The sequence below is a fragment of the Poecile atricapillus genome, chromosome 6 (assembly GCF_030490865.1).
Source record: "Poecile atricapillus isolate bPoeAtr1 chromosome 6, bPoeAtr1.hap1, whole genome shotgun sequence".
In the NCBI taxonomy this organism is placed as follows: Eukaryota; Metazoa; Chordata; class Aves; order Passeriformes; family Paridae; genus Poecile; species Poecile atricapillus.
Genome location: NC_081254.1, coordinates 34,425,938 through 34,446,621, shown reverse-complemented (window position 1 = coordinate 34,446,621; position 20,684 = coordinate 34,425,938). Strand labels below are relative to the sequence as shown.

Genomic DNA, 20,684 nt, shown 5'->3' with positions numbered 1-20,684 from the left:
CCTTTTCCTTAGTCCCAGCCTAATTCTGCCTTCACACTTTTTAATTTTTTTTTAATTTGGACACATCCTCACTTCTTTTTTCCATAAGCTTATTATTGCTTTGCTAGTCACTGACAAAAACCTTTAGTTCCCATGACTGGGCTCCAATCAGCCCTCTTTAGCAAAGCTAAAATTCTAAAAATAATAAAACACCTGAACACCCAAGAGTTATGTCCTCCTAAGGTGACATCAAAAATTCAACTTCTGCCCAACACCAGCCATGTAACCCCCACTGCAAAAAATCCAATTAAAACTGCAAGGAACAGGGGTGGTGCACAACTACAGAGGCTGGATGACACTGTGGTGAGGGCATTATTCGTATTTAACTCAGGAAGATGTTCATCTTTTCCAAACCTATCAAAACCAATTTCTATTACCAAAGAATCCACATCTAGCTCACGACAAAGTACAAAATATTCCATATATAACTCATTTACCATGTCTATCTGGTAAGAGCTCAAGTTTGTCAGATCTGTGCACACACAGAGCTGTTTCCTCTCCATCACCACCTTCTCTGCAACGATCTGGTACCATTCCTGTTGTCAGCAAGTTTGTTTTCCTACAGGTAATAAAGTGCTCCCACTGGCTACACAGGCACTGATGGAAGAAGTTGGAAGCAAAGAATGAATCCAATCTCCAATCCAAAACACCCACACCTCAGTCACCTTCCTCGAGCCTCAGCTTTTCTGCCTCTCCTTACTATTCACTGTAAAATGGATATTTAACAAGTAACACCAGACACAAGTGACCAGGAGAGCAGTCTGAGTCTGCTCTGCAAACAGAGTTGAGTGAGACAGCTTTTAGTGGTAATACTCAATAGAAAAAATTTCTTTTTATTTCCCGGTTCATCTCGCTGGAAAAAGATTAAGGATTCAGAAAATTTTCCATCAGGAAGATTTAGAACTCAAGAACTCCTGCAATTTAAGGGTCTGGTCTCAACATTTGTTTCACAATCAGTAAAGGCTGCTACACAAAGTATTTGTTTTCAAAAAATCTATAGATATTTATTGAACAAGTAAGAAAGCAGTAGGAGTTTTCATAATCAGATACTACAAAATGTCTAAATTTTTATAAGGTTATCTACAGGACTGAACTAGTTCCGCTCCAGACAGCAGATAAAGAAAATAGTTTCACTAACATTATAAGCAGTCAAGGAATGACAGATTTAGACAAACTACAATACACAAACAAACATTTCTTAATTAAAAACAACAGGAGTACAAAGATTGTTCTTCTCACTTTGCTTGTTTAAGTGGAGCTTTGTTAGGAGCAGGTGATCATCTTGTGTAGAGAAGGAGTAGCACCAGTAGTCTAAGTGGACCTGCAATTTAAATAAACTCTAGTTTAGGAAGAATATTCAGAGCAATCATAATCAGGCAGAACATTCAACATCCTAGGAAAGTAGAAAACCAGCTTTCACTTGTACCAAGATACAGAATGGAAGAGTTTAATGATGAAAAAAGTCATCTTTCTATAATATGGCACCATCTTGTTGCACTAAGAATGCACTGTGCAGAAACACTGAGACTCAAATTAACATGCAAAAAAGATCACTATGAAACTGCCATTAGTCTTCTGTCCTAAGTAACTTATTTTTAGAATAAACCAGAGATGACTCACACTACTGAACCACTAAAATATACCCATCATTCTTAGTGCCCTAAGGTTGGCACAAGCAACTTGTAAATGTCAGAAAAGCATATAAACCTCGTTAATGTTTTCAGAAATTCATTTAAAGATAGAAACAGGTCCAAAAAGATGCCTGTCTAAATGCATTGCAATTACGTTACAATTATTTTCCAAATACACAGATATGCTCTGTCTTTTCTCAGCTCATTACTGACTCAAACAATTTGCCCTTCTGGGATCAATTGTTTGCTAATAAATAATTGTTTACAGTCACAAAATGATATTAAGGAGTATTCTTATTAGTTTTCCTTCTACAGCCTAATGAGATTCCAAACTAGCTGATTCCCAAGAGTCTAACCTTAACCTTGCTGTGTTTAACAGCCCAGGAAATGATGAACCATCTGTTTCAGAAAATAATGGAGGGCCAAGAGGAAATATTGTTTAATTGTAGATTAACCTCCTTGTACAGCAGAACGAAGCATCTACAGAATTAGCAACTCTAACTAGCAATGAGTACAATAAACCTTGAAAGCAGTTGTTAATATTAGAAAACCAACAACAGCAAGAATTCTTTTATCAACTTTGAAAAACACAACAAAACTCATAAATGTATGTAACAAGTACAACCTGATTTATTTTCTAACAAGATAATTATCATATTTGGATTTTTTCCACTTGATGAACTCCCAGAAATAAATACTAAAACAGTTCTGGCTTTATTTTTCTAGGAGTATAAAAATTATTTTAAAACAAATACCTCCAAGTGAGAGATGTGGAAGTTATACAATAATAAATATCTCATCTTCATAGCTATAAAACAGCTGCTCCAAAGCAACAGATGAGTCACTTAAGGAAATGGAGGGAAAGGTCTTGAGGTTTTAAACTCAAGAAATTTGATCATTTCTGTATCTGTTTTCACAGCCACTTTTAATAATGGAGACAACCCGATAAGGTGTAAGACAGATTGAGTACTAGAAGAGAAAAAACCTAGCAGTGATAAAGCACAGGAATTTGAAAATAAAGCAAACTGCTCCTGTGCCTCCATCATTAAGGGCAGCACAATTCTGCACTGGGATGACAATTTTTCTATGTAACATTCATGCCAAAGTGAGCTGAACAGGAATTTTTACTTCCATCAATCAGTTTGCCTCATTTTGACAGCAACAACAACAGAAAAGTGTGTTATCAAAGGGCTGCAGCAACTCCAACACCCAGGAACTGAGAGAGCTTTTCCCTGATTTTACACAGCCCTCCTAGAGCAGAATCTAAATTCACTGCTCACTCTGACAGCTGGGTGCACACTCAGTGTGACAGATTGCATTCATTCCAAGTTTTAAATATCCAAACACGCTAACATTTACTCCAATAAATTATTCTTGAATTCTTCACTCAATTCCTGAAGCAATGAGCTCGCAATAACTCTACAGCTTCATATAATAGCACCTATTGAAAGAGGATAAGAGTTTGACATTCTTCTCCCACTGAACAACCAGGCACAATTTTATCCATCAGCCGTCTATCAACCTACGGATATTGAAAGCTTGGGCGGAGGAGATAACATCAACCCCAGCCCTACTGTCAAGCTGCACTATCTCCTGCCATCAATAATGCTATTCATGAATTTAGGAAAATTAATAAATCTTGGGGTGGAGGCTCAGAGAGCCTCAACTGCAGGTGAAGCAGACACTCACTTGGGCTTTGTTTCTGCATCTGTCACTTGGCGGATGTAGATGCCGTCCTCGGGGTGCTCGATGTCATCCATTTCGTACATGTAGGAAGAAGCTATGGCCAGGGTGGTTCCGTCGTTGCTGAAGGCCAGGGAGGCGATGCTGGTGGGATACCGATGGAACTGGCACAGCCTCTTCTTGTTAAAGGGATCCCAGATATTCACAAAGCCATCGGAGCCGCCTGCAAGTCAGGGTTTCAAAAAAAAAAAAAAAAACAAAACGTTTGTAAGTTATAATTGAGGGAAAAAATAAAACTGAAGAGATGCAGCACAGGAAAAAAAGAAAACTAGTCATAATTACTTTGTCAGGAAAAACACAGGGTTGATTCATTCAGTAAAGAGCACAATGAGCATTTCCCAAACTCCCTGTTAAAGCAGTTAACTGGAGAAAAGACTGCAACACAATTTTATCTCATAGCCCTCTAAATTCTAAGTAGTAAGGCAGAAAAAAGCTTTCTAAGAGAGATTCTCATTGCATCATAATTTTAAGCTGACAGTGAGACTTGTGATTACATCTGCAGGTCCAAACATAAGCTTGTGTTTGGGGGAAAAAATATTAAGACTTAAGAACTCTCACTACATCAAATAATTTTAAAACCCTGCTTATGGCATGAATACAATTTCAATGCTTAAAAATTCAGGGCATATGAAGCAAACGCTGATCTGTTTACATGAAAACTAAAGGGACTGATGCAAGTGTTACAAAGAATTGAGTATTTACCTGTAGCAAACGTGTTGTGGACATTATGGAAAGAAATGGCATTAACTGGATAAATCTGCTCGATGTTATTCTCCTTCAAACGGTGACATTTGAATGCGTATTTCTTCTTCTGGATTTCTGGGCTTGGATCCAAATATTCCACAGCTACACGACCTTCAATAGAACTTAGAACATAACCCTAACAAGAAGAAAAGACAAAAAAAAAATGAAGCTACATGTTTTAGAAGTTTACAACTGGAGAAAAGACTGCAATTTTATTTCATAGTCTTCTAAATTCTAAGAAAGTAGTAAAGCAGGAAAAAACTTTCTAAGAGAGAGTCCTATTGCATCATAGTTTTAAGCTGACAATGAGACTTGTAATTATTTCTGCAGGTCCAAACACAAACTTCTCTTTGGGGAAAAAAATTTCAAGAGATAAGAACCCCTTGCATTTGCTCACCTACCCCCAAAGGCCTAAATATCTGAAATATGAGAGATACTCACAGGACTATTTAGTTTCAGAATTACATTAAAATTAGTTCAGAGCTTTAAACTAACAACTAAACACTCAAACTGAAATAGTATTTTCAGTGAAACTTGATTACAAGTTGTGTTCACTTATCCAGTTAATTACAGTCCTGACTTGGAGCAACCCGAGATGCTTTTATTATCACTTTTGAGTTAAGTCCATAATAGATCTTTTCAGAAATAGGATTGCAATGATATCTAGCTATAACAAGGCTCTTTAAAATCCATCATACAATACAATCTGGAAGATCAGCTTGTTTTACTATAACTAGAACTGAAAATGGACAAAGCATTCATGCCAGTTCAAGAACAAGTAACTAGGTCTTGCAATTCCTGCACTATCACTCTGTACAGGGGAAAATTCCCTTACAAATTAGTTTGGCAGAGAAAGCCAATCTTCTTGCTTTCCTTGAAAAAGAAATACCACAGACACACCACGTTAACTTGCACAGAACAGCACCTGAATTGTACAATTCCCCCTGGATAATGGGCCCAGGGTTCTGCAGTGCATGACACAGACTCAGAGACAAAAAAAAAAGAGAAATATATAAACGACATTCATGCAGTTTTAATCCTGCCCCTGTTCACAGACTGTTCAAGAACCCCGAGTTACAATGCATAAAAGATGCTTAGGAACCACCAATTCTGGCTTTCTCTCTCCTACTGCACCTGGGGAGGGGATGTTTTTTAATTACATGTCAGCATTGTGATTCATTAAATAGGTTATTTTTAAAAAGGAGATAAATCTTGAGGAACAAAACGACAACATAACATGCTAAGTCAGTGGCAAACATTGCTAAGCTGCACTAAAAAGAATTAATGTAGCACAGGAAGCCTCCCCCCTCCCAAAGTTTGATTACAAAACACACCCTCACTGAAAAATAAACTTGAAAATAAACCCTCATTTTCCCAAAGAATACTCAGCAGAAATGTGATTGCTGCCATTGCTCTCATACCTGCTTGTTGGGGAATGCTCTGATGCAGCGGGTCTGGTATTTCAGGCTCGATTCCCTTCGCTGCTGAACGTATCCCATGTTCCTCAAATCCCACACCAGCACCCTCCGACCTGCTGTCCCCACAATCAGTCTGTCCCCAGACACAGAGAGGGTGTAGACCTTCCAAAAAAAAAAATATTTACAGTATTTAACACTGATATTAGCCTGAAAATCCCCCTGCTCTTTGTACAGAATAAGGTGTCAGCAATGAGCACTAACACAACTGGTGACATCTCCCAGGGAATGCTCAGCAACAGAATTCCATTCAGCTTTCATTTAGAACCCAAATTTGGGATAAGTGGCAGGAATGTGCAGCTGGTTAGTGAGAACACCCTGGTGCAACATTGAAAAGCTCAAAAACTGTTCCAAGCATTAAATTTACTAAAATTAATGGCAAAAGAAAAACCCATACAAAGGAACAGGAGGAGAAGTGATGGACACTGGAATTAATCTCTGCTTGGTTTTGCATTCCCACTGCCAGTTCATGATCCTGCAGTTTAGTTCTACAAAACCACACCACACATTTTCTTCTCTGTTTTCCTCCACCTGGTAACCAAGTATTTTTCATTATAAACAGAATATTTTGAGTTGAGCTTCATGTTAATAAAACAAAATAAATTGCCAAGAGATCATTAAAAAAACATTACTTTTTATACTTTATTAAAACTAAGTGAATTTGAAGAAAGCAATATGCTTGACATATATAAAAAAAAAAAAAAAAGATAATAATAATGGTTTGGAATTTTAACTCTACCCCAAAACTTGGCTCAGTGGGAAATTTTGGCTTATCAAATTTCACATGAAAATATTTACTGCATGAATTGTTGTTTCCAACTATTGCCTGGGACGCAGTTCATCTGGTAATACATTAAAAAAAAAAAAAAAAAGGAAAAAGGAAAGAAGTTTAGTCAAAAAAAACTGTGCTATGGAATGAATTCCAAGTTGTTGATACATAAGCAGATGGAATCCAGCTACCTACAGCTGCCACCGAGCTGCTAACAAGAGTAAAAGATGAGAATGAGCTTTTTCCAGTGATCAAATGCAGCCAAACACACAGGAAACAGATCTTGGGTATTCCTCAGATCAGGAATTAAAAGTGTAAGAGATCTGGTATCCCGGCAGAGGAAATCAGTTTACTTTTGGCACGTGCTTGGACGATTTCATTTGGTTTCACTTTCTGGTTCTCTGATGAAGCCCAACAAAGCTGCTTGGTTCTGGTAAGGCTGCACTGAAACATCAGACACAACTTTTCATTTGCTACAAATACGTTTCCAAAAAGTTAATTTCTAATAAAGAGCTAAGAAGGCAGGTGTGTATGTATACATATAAATAAAAAAGCTTCCTTTAACCAACTCTCATCCATCCAGAATGCCTTCTTCTCTAAAATGTGATTAATGAACTCTTAAGACTGAGATTTTAAGATGGGAAAAGTTTTAAATAGTCACAGAGGAGTTGCCCAAAATTTCTGATAATCCAAATTACTCCTAAAAAGGGTAAGAAAACTTTGAGCTGATAGTAGTTACACCTTTTGACAAGACAGTTCTTTGTTATTGATGTAAAAATTGGTCCAGAAATATTCATAAACTCTATATAAAATGTGTTTGTGTACATACAGGGAAACAAAGGCATAAAGGACATTAAATATCTTAAATCTTCTTCACAAACTGATGTCACACCTGTACAGTGAGTGTTCTTTCTCCACCACACGGCCATAAATCAAATGAAACCGTTGTCATGCAGTGGAGTAGGTGTACACATTCATCAAAGGCAGCATTAAAAAAATGACATAATGAACCTTGCTGAACCAATAAGCAGCTTGATTCACTGTGGCTGTCCATTATATGATATTCTGTCAGCAATTTATCACAGTTCTTTACATGCTACATACATCTATAAATCAAAACTAGAAATAATGCAATTACTTTATTCTGCACAAAGGTCTTGCCAGAAGTAGATCCAGCTCTGCTGGAACAAAAGTAAGAGCTATTTAGGGGCAAAGGGAAGGTAATGATGGCTCATAATTAGGACTTGACAATAGGATGTCACAGTGCTAAATGAAATTTTTAAAAGGTACAGGAAAAAAAAATATTCATATGTAAAATTATCCAGCAAGCCAGCCTGAAAAAAAATAGGAATTCCTGTTAATTCTTTCAATGACACCACTGTAAGCAGTATGAGAAGTTAACACATCATATGGCCATTAGAAAAAGCTGAAGACATCATCCCATTTTATCTTATTTCTCCGAGTCTCCCATTAGCACAGAGGATGTCAGCTTTAGAAGAATATCCAAATTTACTAGGCATTAATACAAAACTGATAAATCACAATGCAAGCAATTCTGTTCAATTTTTTGAACACAAGTGAAAAAGCAAAATATTATTTCAGGCAACATAAATGGTTTACTGTAGAGATATTTTGCTGTGCACATTCCAAAACAGTCAAACCTTAGGACTGCCAGGGTCCTTAAATGTTTCCTTAACATTTAAGGAAATCAACTGTGTGTATTATAATTAAGCCAAGATGCTTGGTTTTCCTTCAAATTTATTTTAAATTTTAAGAATGTGGTCCAGCACAAGCACGAAGAATTAAGGAATGTTGAGGAAAGCTCAAAGCCCTCACCAAAAATGGCAATACATTCTGAATACCAATCTTTTAAAATGCTACACTTTCAACCAGTTTAAAAAGTATTAAATATAATAATTCACAAATTCAGCCCAAGGCAGTGTCCTGTGTGATGTTTCAGTCCCAGGATGCATTGTTTAACACCTGGAATGCAGCACTCACCTTTTCAGGCTGGGAGAAGGTTCCTGCATTACAGGGAGTTCGGGGATCCCAGAGTTTGACTGTTTGATCCCAGCTGCCAGTCACCATGACATTCACCTCTGGGCAATACTCCACACACCTGATAGGAGCATCGTGGGCACCAACAAGGTTTTCTGTAACAAAACACAATATACTGCAACTTTACTGGCCCTACAGTCAGAATGTGTGAAATGAATAAAAAAAAACACCCACAACTGCAGCACAAGCGTTTTCTGATATTCTAAAGGTGCATTTCTATGCCAGAAGTCCCTGTAAGGATAGTTCAGCCTTTAGAAGCATAACTTTTGCAAAGAACAGGATTGTTACATTTAAACTTACGGCTCTTGAGCTTAGGATTTAAGAATTTTAGGCAGTCACTGAGAGATCTTTACAAGTATAAATCATCAACTGGTATCACACTGACAAACACACTAATATAGAAAGCAAGTTAAGCTTGTGTATACCAATAATACAACAAGAGAAAGCAATTAGTACTACATCTTAATAAAAATATTACAACACTTGTAGGAAGTCAGCTATGGCAGAATTATTTGAGCTTTTTGGTACCATTACTGCACACACTCATTTGTCAAGCCCAGGCTGTTGGCTGGTGCTGGTGACTGGCTGAAATTCACTTTTCTCTTTAACACCCTAAGAAAGCACAAAAAAGTGAGACAAACCACATTACATAACTGTTGTTTTCAAGCAAAAAAAACTGTAGTACAAGGCCATGCTTGACAAAAGCAAAAGCTTTATATATCCTCTGCCATGAAAGATCATCCAAACCACAAAGCTCTGAAAAACAACGTGCTCAGCTTTAGCTCAGCTTGGCTACTTCCCCCCAACTGAGCCACTGTAACCTACTCTAACCTGGTAGAGCAGGATTATCATCAGAAAACAAATTCAAGGCATCCTGGAGGCAGCTACCAAACTTTCTGGCAATGCCAAATTCTTCCAGGTTTTTAGGTGCTCCTTGTTAGGGTCACTGGTTATTCTGCCAGATACTTAAATATGCTCCACCTGAAGAACCTGAGGAATATTCAGTGCATGTAAGGACATGAATCTGAAGCTCATTTAGAATTCAATCTGCTCACCTTGGTCCGTGTTTAAGTCGTGCATTTTCAGTTGCTGATCCAACCCTCCACTCCAGGCATGGGTAGGATCCTACAAAGCATAAAATTTACTGTATTACTTTTCCATGGCTGCTCTGCATTCAGCATCCTAAACTGGTAACAAAGGACTTCCTTTCAAGAGTTTTTGGGAGGATAAAAACAAATTTTAAGGTCTGACCCAGATTTAAACAGCAGCTTTCCAAAATGTTTAAGTGCTTTAGTGGTATGAATTTCTTTAGTTTAGAAGTAAAACTAAATTTTTAAAAGGCAGAGAGACACTACACCACATAATTTCCATTTCTTCAGATTTTAAATGGCTGACAACCTAAGTCAGGTGCAGTGTAATCCTAAAACTGATTTAGAAGGGAGGTAGCATTAGAGAACCTGAAATTTTGATCCACAGTACAGCATCAGCCACATGACAAAACATTCAGTAAAAAAAAGCACAGGTAGGCCCCTCTTTAATTTCAGGGACTGACAACTTCTCATACCTTGGGCACTCTACAGCTGCAAAATAATAATTAAAAAACCCTCCCACACTTACATAAAAAGCACAGTCCAGGACAGCTCCTGAATGCTGATATTTGAGTCTCATGGTGTTGGCAGGAACATCATAGAGCCGAACAGTTGTGTCCCAGGATGAAACGAGCAGAAACTGAGATGTGTTTGGACTAAACTTTACTGATGAAATCCCATCATCTGGAGTTTGGTTGAGTTTGAACTCGTTTGATCCCGTCATCTGCAGACAATAAGGCACAGATGCAATTTTAATGGCTACAACACAGGCCTAGCAAGTGAACAAGACTGAGCCCTCTGAAAGGCAGCCCAAAGCAGAACTGAAAATTTCACTGGCTTTTACACAGAACAGGTTTGTCCAAATTTTTCACAAACAAACAAAACAAAACAAAATAAAAATAAAAAATTCAAGATGCCAATCCCTGTCCTCAATAAATGCCTTTCTTTACAGAGAACTTTTAAATATCAAATGCAACACGAATAAAGAAACAACACAGAACTATTATGACCACTATTATAACCTACAAGTTTAGATATTGTTACTTACAAACGCATTTCACTCACTCTGCTGAGTGTGTGGCTAGGTTTTCTGAATTAAACGTTTATAAGTTATTGTGAACATCAAGAAGTTACTTTAAAAAACACATATTAGCAGAAAGGAATTGGATTTGAAAACTCCAAAAGGGGTTGATTTGCTCCTGTCACACACTTCTAAGAACTGCAACAGGATCATCTTTTATATAATTCTGGGCACTGTGCAACTTTCAGATCTTTAGGCTCCCATAAGTGCTGTGAAATATGTGCACCAAAAAGCTTTAAGATTGTTTTTCCCCCTTAAAATCCAAAGGGCAGGTAAAGAAAGGACAGTTACGTTTGTGAAGGGCTGAAATGTGGAGTGACCATGGAACTGGGATGTGACCAGGGAAAAGTATCAACAATTCAATCAAAGAGCAATGACTCAGAAGGCAAATGCAGCACTCCCATTCCAGGACTACTTTGTTGAAAAATTCCAAGGACAGAAACTATAAACTGCAAATTTCAGCTGGAAAACAGCTTACCCCTTAGAAGCACTATAAAAGAAGAAACTGCTCCTTACACATCCACCAACAAAACAACCACAGCATCTTTTAAAGGCTTCCCAAGGCCTTCACAGCACATTTACCTCCTGCTAAAGGGGCAGAGCAGAATCAGCTCAGATTTTCTGTAACACCGTTACAGAATTTGTATGTACAAGTGCAAAGGTAAGATTACACCTCTGAGAATGATGAACCAAGGGCAAGCTGGAAATTTAGGGCACAGTGGTTCCAGTCCAGTGCTGGTCAGCAACTAAACAATCACCAAGTTGTGCCATAAAGTGAGGAACACACACTCCTACACTGGACAGATTTCCTGAGTGGGAGCTTTGCTTTCTAATACATCCTTCAAAAACACAAAAAAATACCCACTGCGTCAACATAAAGTGTTATTTCTGCCATTTAAGCATGAAGGGACAGGGGAAAAACCCTTTTAATAATAGAAAAGCTTCTTTCTGAGCCCCTTTTTTAGCCCTGCTTTGGGAACACTTGAGAAAAGAGAGGCTTGAAGTTTTGTCACCCATCTTTCCATGGGAAAGCTACTTGGAATTCAGCAACACCTGCTGAGGATGTTTCAGATGCAGGTCCAGAGACACAAAATCTAACAGAATTCAGTAAAACTGGAAAAATTAAATTGGACAAGCTTATTGCTGTGTCTGCTTAGGCCAGGAAACTCAAACAACAAAACAAGAGGCCTGAGGTACAAGTTATTGTATTTGAGACCTGGTACAAATTATTAACCAGCCCAAAAGCAACTCCAGGAGGCAAAGCTACTTACACAAGAAACCTGGAAGGATATTTTTAATCCAGAACAATGTTCATAATAGCAGAATTTAAGTATATCCTACCTCTTACACATGGTAAAAAAAATAATAATAATAATAATAATTAGACCCAGAGCTCCAAATTTTCACAAAAAAAAGCTGCTCCACAACCAGAATTGCCAAACCACAGTGCTGTGCCCACCTCAAACAACAAAGTCCTGGTAAAATGTTGGTGCGCCACAAGAAAAAACTTTTAAATACTTCAGAGAAAGCGCATGCTGCTGAAATGGCGATTCTGACTTAACTAAGGGGTTCAGTTTTGCAAAAAAAAAGACAAAAATAATAATATTTTTTAGTGAAGGAGCAAGAAATCTGTGCTTTTACAGCTCCTCCTGGCACAGGTGTCACTCAGCTGGCCGGAGTCGCTGGAACAAAGCAGAACGCTCCGGTGAGAGTCCCGGGACTCCCCGCCCGCGCTTTTCTTCAGAAATCACGAAACTCAAAATACCGTTTTCATGTTGAACGAGATCCTCCCGCCGCTCCACGGGCCGCCAAGGAAAAGCTTTCGGAGTTACGGTAGCCCCGAGGCCTCGGTGCCTGTGAAGAGCGCCGGGATGAGGAAGACGCTGCCGGGAAGGGAAAAGAGTGAGGGAAGGGCCTGGAAACCAGGGAGGGAGGGCGGGCCGCACCGGGGAACGAACGCACGGCAGGCACGGGAGGTTTAGGCCGTGCCCAGGGTCCCGGTGCCAATCCCGAACCCCCGATCCCGGCTCCCGCTCCCGACCTCACCTCAGCCTCCGCCGCCGCCCGCGCGCGCGCACTGCGGCCCTCCCCCCGCGATTGGCCGGTTTGAACGCGCGTGACGCTGCGTCCCCGGCGTGCGCCGCGAGCCCGCCGCCGCGGGGCGTGCCGGGAGTTGTAGTTCGCCGCTCCCGGGGCAGTGGAGGCGCGTAAGGGTCGGTCCCTTGTCCCCGTCCCATCCCGGCCGGTAACGGAGGGGCCCGGGAGATGCTCCCGAGGGAACCGCACGGGCTGGTGCCGCGGGGAAAGAGAGGCTGCTGCTGGGTTTTAGCAGTGCAAGCAGATAAAACCCGAAATACGAGTTATTACCCCTAAAAAATAAAAAAATAAAGAGTCCGAAAGGCGGAGCGACGAAGAGGGGCTGCGTTCCCCACCCCGGCTGCCGCTACCCCGGGGCAAAGGGTCTGTGGATCAAACACCGCCTGCGGAGAGCGGGGAGAGCGTTCTCCTTCCCCGCACTGAAAAACGCCTTATTTATCCCTTCGAATATTTTATTTCTCTGTTTTTCGGGGGTTTGTTTTCCGCTGTCCTCGTTGCTGTTGCTGTTGCTGTGACACCCCCGGCGCTCGGTACGGGCCGTACCTCGGAGCCGGTGGCCGCAGCTTAATCGCCACTTGCCGCGGGATTTACTCGGTTTGGGGTGACCGATCGAGGCCGTGTCCCGTGGGGAGCCGTCGAGGATGCCCAGTGCGAACCCGGTAGCACAGAGCCCATCACCGCGGTTTCTATCAAAACACTCCGAAAAACAGAAAAACAAAAAAAAAGGTGCCCGTTTAGGAAACTTTTCGGGAAATACCCTTCATCTCCCAGCCGAGAGAAGGGCAGCGAGCCCCCGCCGGCCGCGGCACGGACGGACGGTCAGGCCCGGCTGGGATTCCCTGCAGGAAACGAGATAAGGAGCAAAAATTCCGGAAAAATAAACCCTCGGCGTTACAGGTCGTTTTGGCTCTCCCGTGCATCGATCCCGAGCCCCGCGGGCCCTTCCCGGCCCGGCTGCGGGGCACCCCCGGTGCCGGGGTCCCCCTCGGGGTCCCCCTCGGGGACACGCGACCGAGGTGGCAAATTTACAAAAGAGGCTTAAAACGCTTTAATTTTTTTTTTTCTTTCTTACTTTCTTTAAAAATATTTACAGATCTGAAATAACGCTTTTTTTTTTAATTAATTCCTTTTTTCTTTTTTTTCTTTTTCTTTTCAAGTGACAGGATAGCAGGAGGGGAGAGCGGGGGTGCCCCCGGCGCCCCGGAATCTCCGTTTGCCCGTCCCTCCCATCAGTTTCGGTGCTGTGTCCCCTCCGTGGGGGCGGCCTGAGCCCCCGCACGGAGCCCCCGCGGCGGCCCCGGCCCCGCTCCCGGTGCGGGTCCCGACGGGGCGGGCGCGGGGCGGGGGGCGCGGGGCTCAGTAGTCGATCTTGTTGTAGAGGTTGTAGAGCGGTAAGGCCGAGAGGTTGCTGCCGGGGTAGTAGAGAGGGGCGGGGAAGGCGATGGACCGGGGCACCGGCACTCGGAGGAGGGAATTGTCTCTGAACACCAGCGGCATCCCCACCAGAGTCTGCGCCGAGGCGTGGGCCATGTTGGCCGCCTCCAGCTCGGCCGAGAGCTGCCGTTTCCACTTGTTCCTGCGGTTCTGGAACCAGGTCTTCACCTGGGTCTCGGTGAGCTGCAGGCTGGAGGCCAGGCAGGCCCGCTCCGAGCTGCTCAGGTAGCGCTTCATGTCGAAGGTGGATTCCAGCTGATAGACCTGGCTGCGGCTGAACACCGTGCGCGTCTTCTTCTTGGCGGCTCCGGCCTGCCGGTCCCCGCCGTCGCGCTGCCGGTCCCCGCAGGAAGGCGAGGAGGGTCCCAGCGGCTTCTCCTTCTCGTCCTTACAGTCCTGCTGGGGGGGCGAGAGGAAGGGCCCCCGCTCCCCGCTGCCCGCCGCCGCCGCTCCGCTCCCCTTGGCGCTGCCTGCAACAGAGCGACAGCGCGGGGGTCGCACGGCGGCCGGAACCGGGACCCCCGACGGCCGAGCCCCCCGCCCCGGAGGGAAAAAGGACCGAGGAGAGACCCCGGGCAGGCACCCGCCGCCTCTGCTCCCGGGGGCACACACGACCGACGCCAGGGGAGGCCATCCTCTCCTGGGTATCCCTGGCCCTCGGATGGATGTGTGGATGGATGGATGGATGGATGGATGGATGGATGGATGGATGGATGGATGGATGGACGGACAGGTGGGTGTGAGTGCCACAGTGAAAACATCTGTGTACCAGGCTCCCTATCCGACACGAGCCGGCGAATTTTACTTTACAGCATCGCATTTCACAGACCGTTTATTCAGAAATAATGCAAAATAAATAAATAAATAAATAAACGTCGCTCTTCTCTCTGCCCGAGCACCGTAATCGGAATCTAAGGAAACGAGCGTTATCGATTGCACCGCATCCCTCAGGGAAATCCGCGCCGGATGGGGTGGAAAAGAAAAAAAAAAGAAAAAAAAAGCCACCCCATTTTTTCTGGAGTTCTTTCCTCCCCGCTTCACCCACGGACGGCGCAAATACTCTGTGCCCCGAAAGCAGAGAAGGTGCGACGTGCCCCCGCCTCCCTCTTCCCGCCGGGGGCCGGACCGGGGCCGAGCTCTCCGGGGCGCTCCCCGACGGGGCCCGTCCGCCCCGTCCCATCCCTCCGTCTACTCACCGAGACAGGTGAAGCTGAGGGGCTGGTGCTTGTGGCACGCCTCGGCGGGGCCCTGAGCCTCGGGGCAGAAGCAGCCGCGGTGCTTCCAGCTCTCCTCCGGCTCCTCGTCCTCCGAGGACAGGGAGAGGGTCCGGGCGCGGGCGGGCCAGGCGGGCGCTCTGTCGCCGGCTTCCCGGGGGGGCTCGGAGCTGCCGCTGCCCAGGATGGACTGGATGGTGAAACTGGAGATGGGAGCAGCCGCCGGACAGCACTTGCTCGGGTCTTCTTTGCTGCTCATCCTGGGTTCATAAGAAAGCAGAGGAGGGAAGCTGTCGCTTTAGAGGGGCTCGGGGCGCACGGGAGGGGGGTGCCCCGGCAGGCTGCGGGGAGCGCTCGCAGGGAGGTGTTTCGGGGGGCGCTTGGGGCGTGCGGTGGCCGGCTCTCCCCGCGCCGGCCCAGGCGGAATGCATGCTCCTTCCCCCGCGTCCCTATTGATCTGCGGGCGGCGGGCGGCGGGGCTTCATTTGCATGGAGGTGGCCTCCGCCTCGCCAATCACGGCGGCGGCGGCCACGGAAAGTTTGGAAACCCGCGGGGTCCGGGAATGGGGAGGTGCGGGGAGGGGGGATCCCCGCCGGGTCCTCGCCGCCGTTCCCGGGGGCTACGCTGACCCCGCACCCCCGGAGGAGAGCTGCTGGCCGCCCGCCATCCCTCCTGCCCTCCACCTCGAGTGGGCGACAGCGACGTGGGCTGAATGGCTTATGCCGGCCGGGGGCGGGGGGTGTCGGGATAAACACCTTGTGCATATCCGGGGATCTTTACCCTTCTCCTCATTAGAGGAGGGAAAAAAAAAAAAAACCTGTCACGGTGTGTTGCCTGCTCGGCAGCACTGGGAAACCTTCCAGAATCCGGGATTTGCGCTGCAGCCGGTGACAAATGTCCCGCGAAATTCCTCCCGCGTTTCCATCCCAGGGCCTGGAAGCCGTGGGGAGCAGGGAGGGATGGTACGTGCCGCTGCATTTCCAAATAAACTTTGTCAGCACTCAGGGGCTCTTCCCTTGCGGGGTGGGTGTGAATCACACCCACCGCAGCTCTTTCCTTCCTCGGAAAGGAAAAACCTCTTCCTGCCCTCGGAAGGAAAAACCTGCAGGTGGCAGCTGTTGTGTCCCACCTGTCCCAAAGGGAACGTGGGGCCGAGGGCAAGGACCCCGCCAGGATCCACCACCTTCCTTAGAGCAGACGGAGCGGCAGCTGGGAGCCCGAGAGCCTCCCCAGGCCCGCGGTTCTGGGGTCTGGAGCACCCTTTTCCCGGAGGTACCAGGCGGAGATCGAGCCCCGACGGCTGCCTGGGACCGGGAGCTGGGATCCCGCCGGCGTGGGATCGGTGCCTGTTCCCGCCCCGGGAAGCTTCAGGAAGGAGCCCCGGTAACGGGGCCGCTGTGGAAAGCACCAGACTGGTCCCCGAGTTGCCCCACGACCCCGGCCCCACTCTTCCCCTGCCTCCCTCTCCATTTCCCCGCTGCCGCGGCTGCAAAGGGATGAGCTCCCTCCCTGGGCCCTCCTTCCCTGCGGACACCCGTGGCCGTGGGTGGGGCTGTCCCCGAGCCCGCAGCCGTCCCCGACTGCTGCAGCCCCCGCTACGGCCGGGGAGGCTCCTGCGGAGGGGAGCGAGTGGGAAGCGCTGCTGCAGCTCGGAAATCCTGGTGGGTTTGGTCGCATCCGTGTTCAGGTGCGATATCCTTGGCCGGGGCCGGGGCACCGGGTTTTTAACCCTGGGTTGCCCGAGAGGGGTGGGCCGGGGGTCTCTGCGAGCTCCAGCTGTTGATTCCTCCCCCCACGGTGCGGTCATTCCCTCTCTCCAGAAATAAACCCCCCTTCCAAAAAAAAAAAAAAAAAAAAGAAAAAAGAGAAAAAAAGAAAATCAAATAGGGTAAAGCAAAGAATGAGATGGAAATATACAAATCAATAGAGACAAATGTCAAGACGTTTTAAAATGACATTTTCATTAACTCCGAGTCACCATATTATGTCCGGTATATTGAATAAAGTACTTATAATATAATTAGGTATAGCGAGATGACGACTGTTACCCAGACCAGCGGCATAATCTTTAACTACTTAACTACTTGATAGACTCATTAATGGACTAATTGATTAGGAAAAGTGTTCCAGCTCCTCCTCTCCCTCTGAGGGGCAGGTGCTGTCCTGTTTTACCACATTAACCTTTTCAGTGCTTTTCAACAGGGTCGCGACACATTACAAATGGTCAGCTTTAATCATGATGTCAGCTCATTAACCCGGAAAGACCCCGCACTGAAATACAATTTAAGAAATCGTCCTTCATCCCGCTCTGCCGCCCCGGCTGGCCCCGCACCCGGACCCCACAGCCCTCCCGGGGCGGGGAGCGGGGCAAGGGGGCTCCGAGCCAGAACCGTCCAGGGGACCTGCCCGACCTGGGAGAGCCCCCGGGGGCTGCCAGCCCTCGGCTCCTGCGCGGGGACGGGCCCGGAGCGGGGAGGGAAGGCGACAGAAGGGCCACCCCTCTCCTCCGGCAGCCCCCGACGTGACACTGCGGTGGCACCGCTGGCCTCCAGCTGCCGCCCACGGCAGCTCCGTCCCTTCGAAGGCCACCAGCACAGCGTGCCCCTGGCACTGCCCTCCCTTCCCCAGGGACAGGCTCCTGCTCCTGGGAGCCGCACGAGTGGCTGCGGCCGGGCCGAGGGGACGCTCCGGAGCTTGGCCGGAGAGATGGGTGCTGGGCGGGCATGAACAAGCGCTGCGGGCAGCGTGAGCTCTGCTCGGCCACAGCCAGAAAAACAGCACATTTCCCTGAAATGACTATTTAGGCCAAACTTAGGGAGCGGCCGCTCCGCTCGGGAGGGAGGGAAGCCAAGCAGATTCTGCGGGAAGGGAGGAACGGCGGGTCGGAGCGGCCCAGCCGAGCTCTCATTATCATCTGATCAAATATTCATCAGGGCAGGGGCTGCTGGCCACGGGAAGGGTTTTGCGTGGGGGTAACCCGCAGCTGGCCGCTCTCCCCTCTCCCTCCCCGCCGCCCGTCCCGTCGGGGCACCGATGATCAAACGCCACGGCAAAGATAAACTTTGAAAGACAGAGCGAACGCTTAAAGTTTAGATCTCCAGATTATTACAATGCTCGATATTAAAGTGGCCCTGAGCAAGCTTTCAAAGGGAGCCTAATAAAAATTGATCTCCGCTGCTTTTGCAGCACTCGGAAAATAGGCTTGTTGAGCGGCCGTAATATCGGGAGAAGGTTCCCTCTGAAATGACAGATGAAGTCATAAACAAGTTTGATCTTGGAATCAAGCTTCGATAAATATTAAACACAGTCCCCTTTACACGTGTGGATTATGATATATGGCGCGTCCAAACTTTAAAATAAGGAAATACCAGAGAAAATGATCTCAATAAATTTTCTAAGTATAAACGTTGATTATGTTTCGATTTTCATTCAAGAGCCTCTGCTGCTCGTTTTTTGGTGCAAATGACATCTCGCAATAGGCTTTTGGGGAAAAGGGCTCCCTATTTGAAAAAGAGAGCCCTAGAGGTGTACAATTTATGTAATCTGTGGCTGGAAAATGAATCGTGTAATTTATTGGAAAACAGAAAGTCATGAAGATTGGATCAGCATAGCCTATCCAAGGCCCCCTATCCATCAAGTTCCAATTAACAACCTAACCAGAGAGCTTTAATGTGTTTCCAGTCTAGTGGCCTGATAGACTCATCAATTCCTCTGGGAGAAATTAAGAAAATCGACCGCCCCTTGGCGTTGTAGTGTCATTCCTTTCTGCAACTATATGTCAAATTAAAAACACAATTAAAATTTAAACTGTTTCAATCAGAGGGTGCCCTGCAACCTATGTTTCACTTAATAGAACTTTGATGAAAATCTGATGGTTCCACTCTATCATGAAGGCGAATAGAGCTGAGGAGAGCAAGAGATTCTTTATATTTATTTAAAATATCGAAGCTCAGGAGAGCTCCGAGACCAGGTGACCAAACCTGAGGGAAGCGGAGGTTTCATTCCTGTCGAGCGGCCGCTTCCCAGAGCCGCGGGAGAGAGCGCCGGGGCCGCTCCGAGCTGTGCCCGGCGACACGCGTGTCCCCACGGGGGGACAGCCGTGCCACGACCCCTTCCAGAGAGGCAGGGAGTGGGGCCGGGGAGTTTGAAATCCGAGGCATCGCTCAGATCGAGAGGGATTGGCTGATTTGGGCGGTAAAATATGCACGAGCAGCTCGACAGAGTCACCAAAGGCCCCGGGCTGCGCTCCTCGGGGTCCCCCCAGGACACCCCGGGCCGGGCCGGCCCCGCGGGATGTGGGCTGGGGGCTGCCCGCAGGATCTGCATCCCCTTCGACTTGATATTCATCTAAACAGCTTCGGAAGTCTCCGCTGAGCAACTCCGGGGGCTTCCCGGGGAGGTGATCCCGGGAGAGATTTTCTCTCGGCAGCCGCGCACAGCGCGGAGCGGAGGGAGGCTCTGGCGAGCCGCTCCCCGCACGCAGGGCACACTCACACCGGGTCCCTTCCCTCCTACAGAAACGATTTCTAATGTTTTCTTGTTTTTGAGGTGATTCTGACCCCTCAAACCACGCTTTTGGATAGGTGAAGGTCCGCGGGGACGGCGGCGACAGGTCCCGCTGGCCGGTCCCAATCGTACGGGAGCGGCGGAAGAATAATTTGGATGTGGGAGAACAAACCAAGGTCATCAACACCGCCGAAAGAGCGCAGGAACAATAGATTCATTTGAAACAATATTTTACAGACGTTTTACGATCAATATGAACTGAAGCATTATGCTGTACCAATCTGTTAATGCTCTTAATGGTCTTCTCATTCCGTTAGCACACTATGCCAAGTCGATAGAGTAAAGTGATTATTACAGAGACACTTGCAGCATATTTGGGGAAAAAAAACCCAACAACCCTGAAACCCAAACCCACAGGGTTTTCCACCACTGTTTTAAAGCGGGATTATTCCCTTGGAACGGCTCAGCGTGTCTCCACCTCTGCCGCCCGTTCTGCACTGACAACATTTCCCAAACAAACCCCACAGACCTGTACCAGAAAATTTTAAAATACTCGGCTAAAAAAAAAAAAAAATTACCAATAATTATTAGGATAAAAAAATACCAACCTCCCAATGTGGGTCGCCGGGAGCGTGAGGCTGCTGGAGGGGCCGAACGGATCCGAGCCCCCCGCTCCCTGCCTCAGCCCTCTGGAACGCAAAACTTCTCAATCCCCAAATCTGGTGGCCGGGAAGTTTATATCTTTCCCCCCGCTGTTTGCTATACACAGCAACCCCCTATTTACTACCAAATAAAAGAAATACA

At 46.4% G+C, this 20,684-nt stretch overlaps 2 protein-coding genes across 3 annotated transcripts; both read right to left on the bottom strand.

Annotated features, from left to right (window-relative positions):
- Window positions 1–1,017: 1,017 nt before the first annotated feature.
- Window positions 1,018–20,511, bottom strand: BUB3 (BUB3 mitotic checkpoint protein). Of its 2 annotated transcripts, none has more exons than XM_058841705.1 (9): window positions 20,489–20,511; window positions 12,394–12,511; window positions 10,077–10,271; window positions 9,515–9,584; window positions 8,403–8,554; window positions 5,579–5,737; window positions 4,116–4,293; window positions 3,360–3,576; window positions 1,018–1,360 (listed from the first exon to the last, which is right to left on the bottom strand). In XM_058841705.1, exons 2-9 carry the CDS (start codon window positions 12,400–12,402, stop codon window positions 1,351–1,353), a joined length of 990 nt encoding a protein of 329 aa, XP_058697688.1. In that variant the 5' UTR covers window positions 12,403–12,511; window positions 20,489–20,511; the 3' UTR covers window positions 1,018–1,350. The 2 variants fall into 2 exon arrangements, with proteins under 2 accessions (XP_058697688.1, XP_058697687.1); XM_058841704.1 differs by lacking the exon at window positions 20,489–20,511 and adding an exon at window positions 12,675–12,816.
- HMX2 (H6 family homeobox 2) lies at window positions 13,803–20,609 on the bottom strand. Its single transcript, XM_058841707.1, has 3 exons — window positions 20,489–20,609; window positions 15,356–15,633; window positions 13,803–14,629 (listed from the first exon to the last, which is right to left on the bottom strand). The coding sequence occupies exons 2-3, from the start codon at window positions 15,630–15,632 to the stop codon at window positions 14,082–14,084; spliced, it is 825 nt and encodes a 274-aa protein (XP_058697690.1). The 5' UTR covers window position 15,633; window positions 20,489–20,609; the 3' UTR covers window positions 13,803–14,081.
- Between the last annotated feature and the right edge of the window lie 75 nt (window positions 20,610–20,684).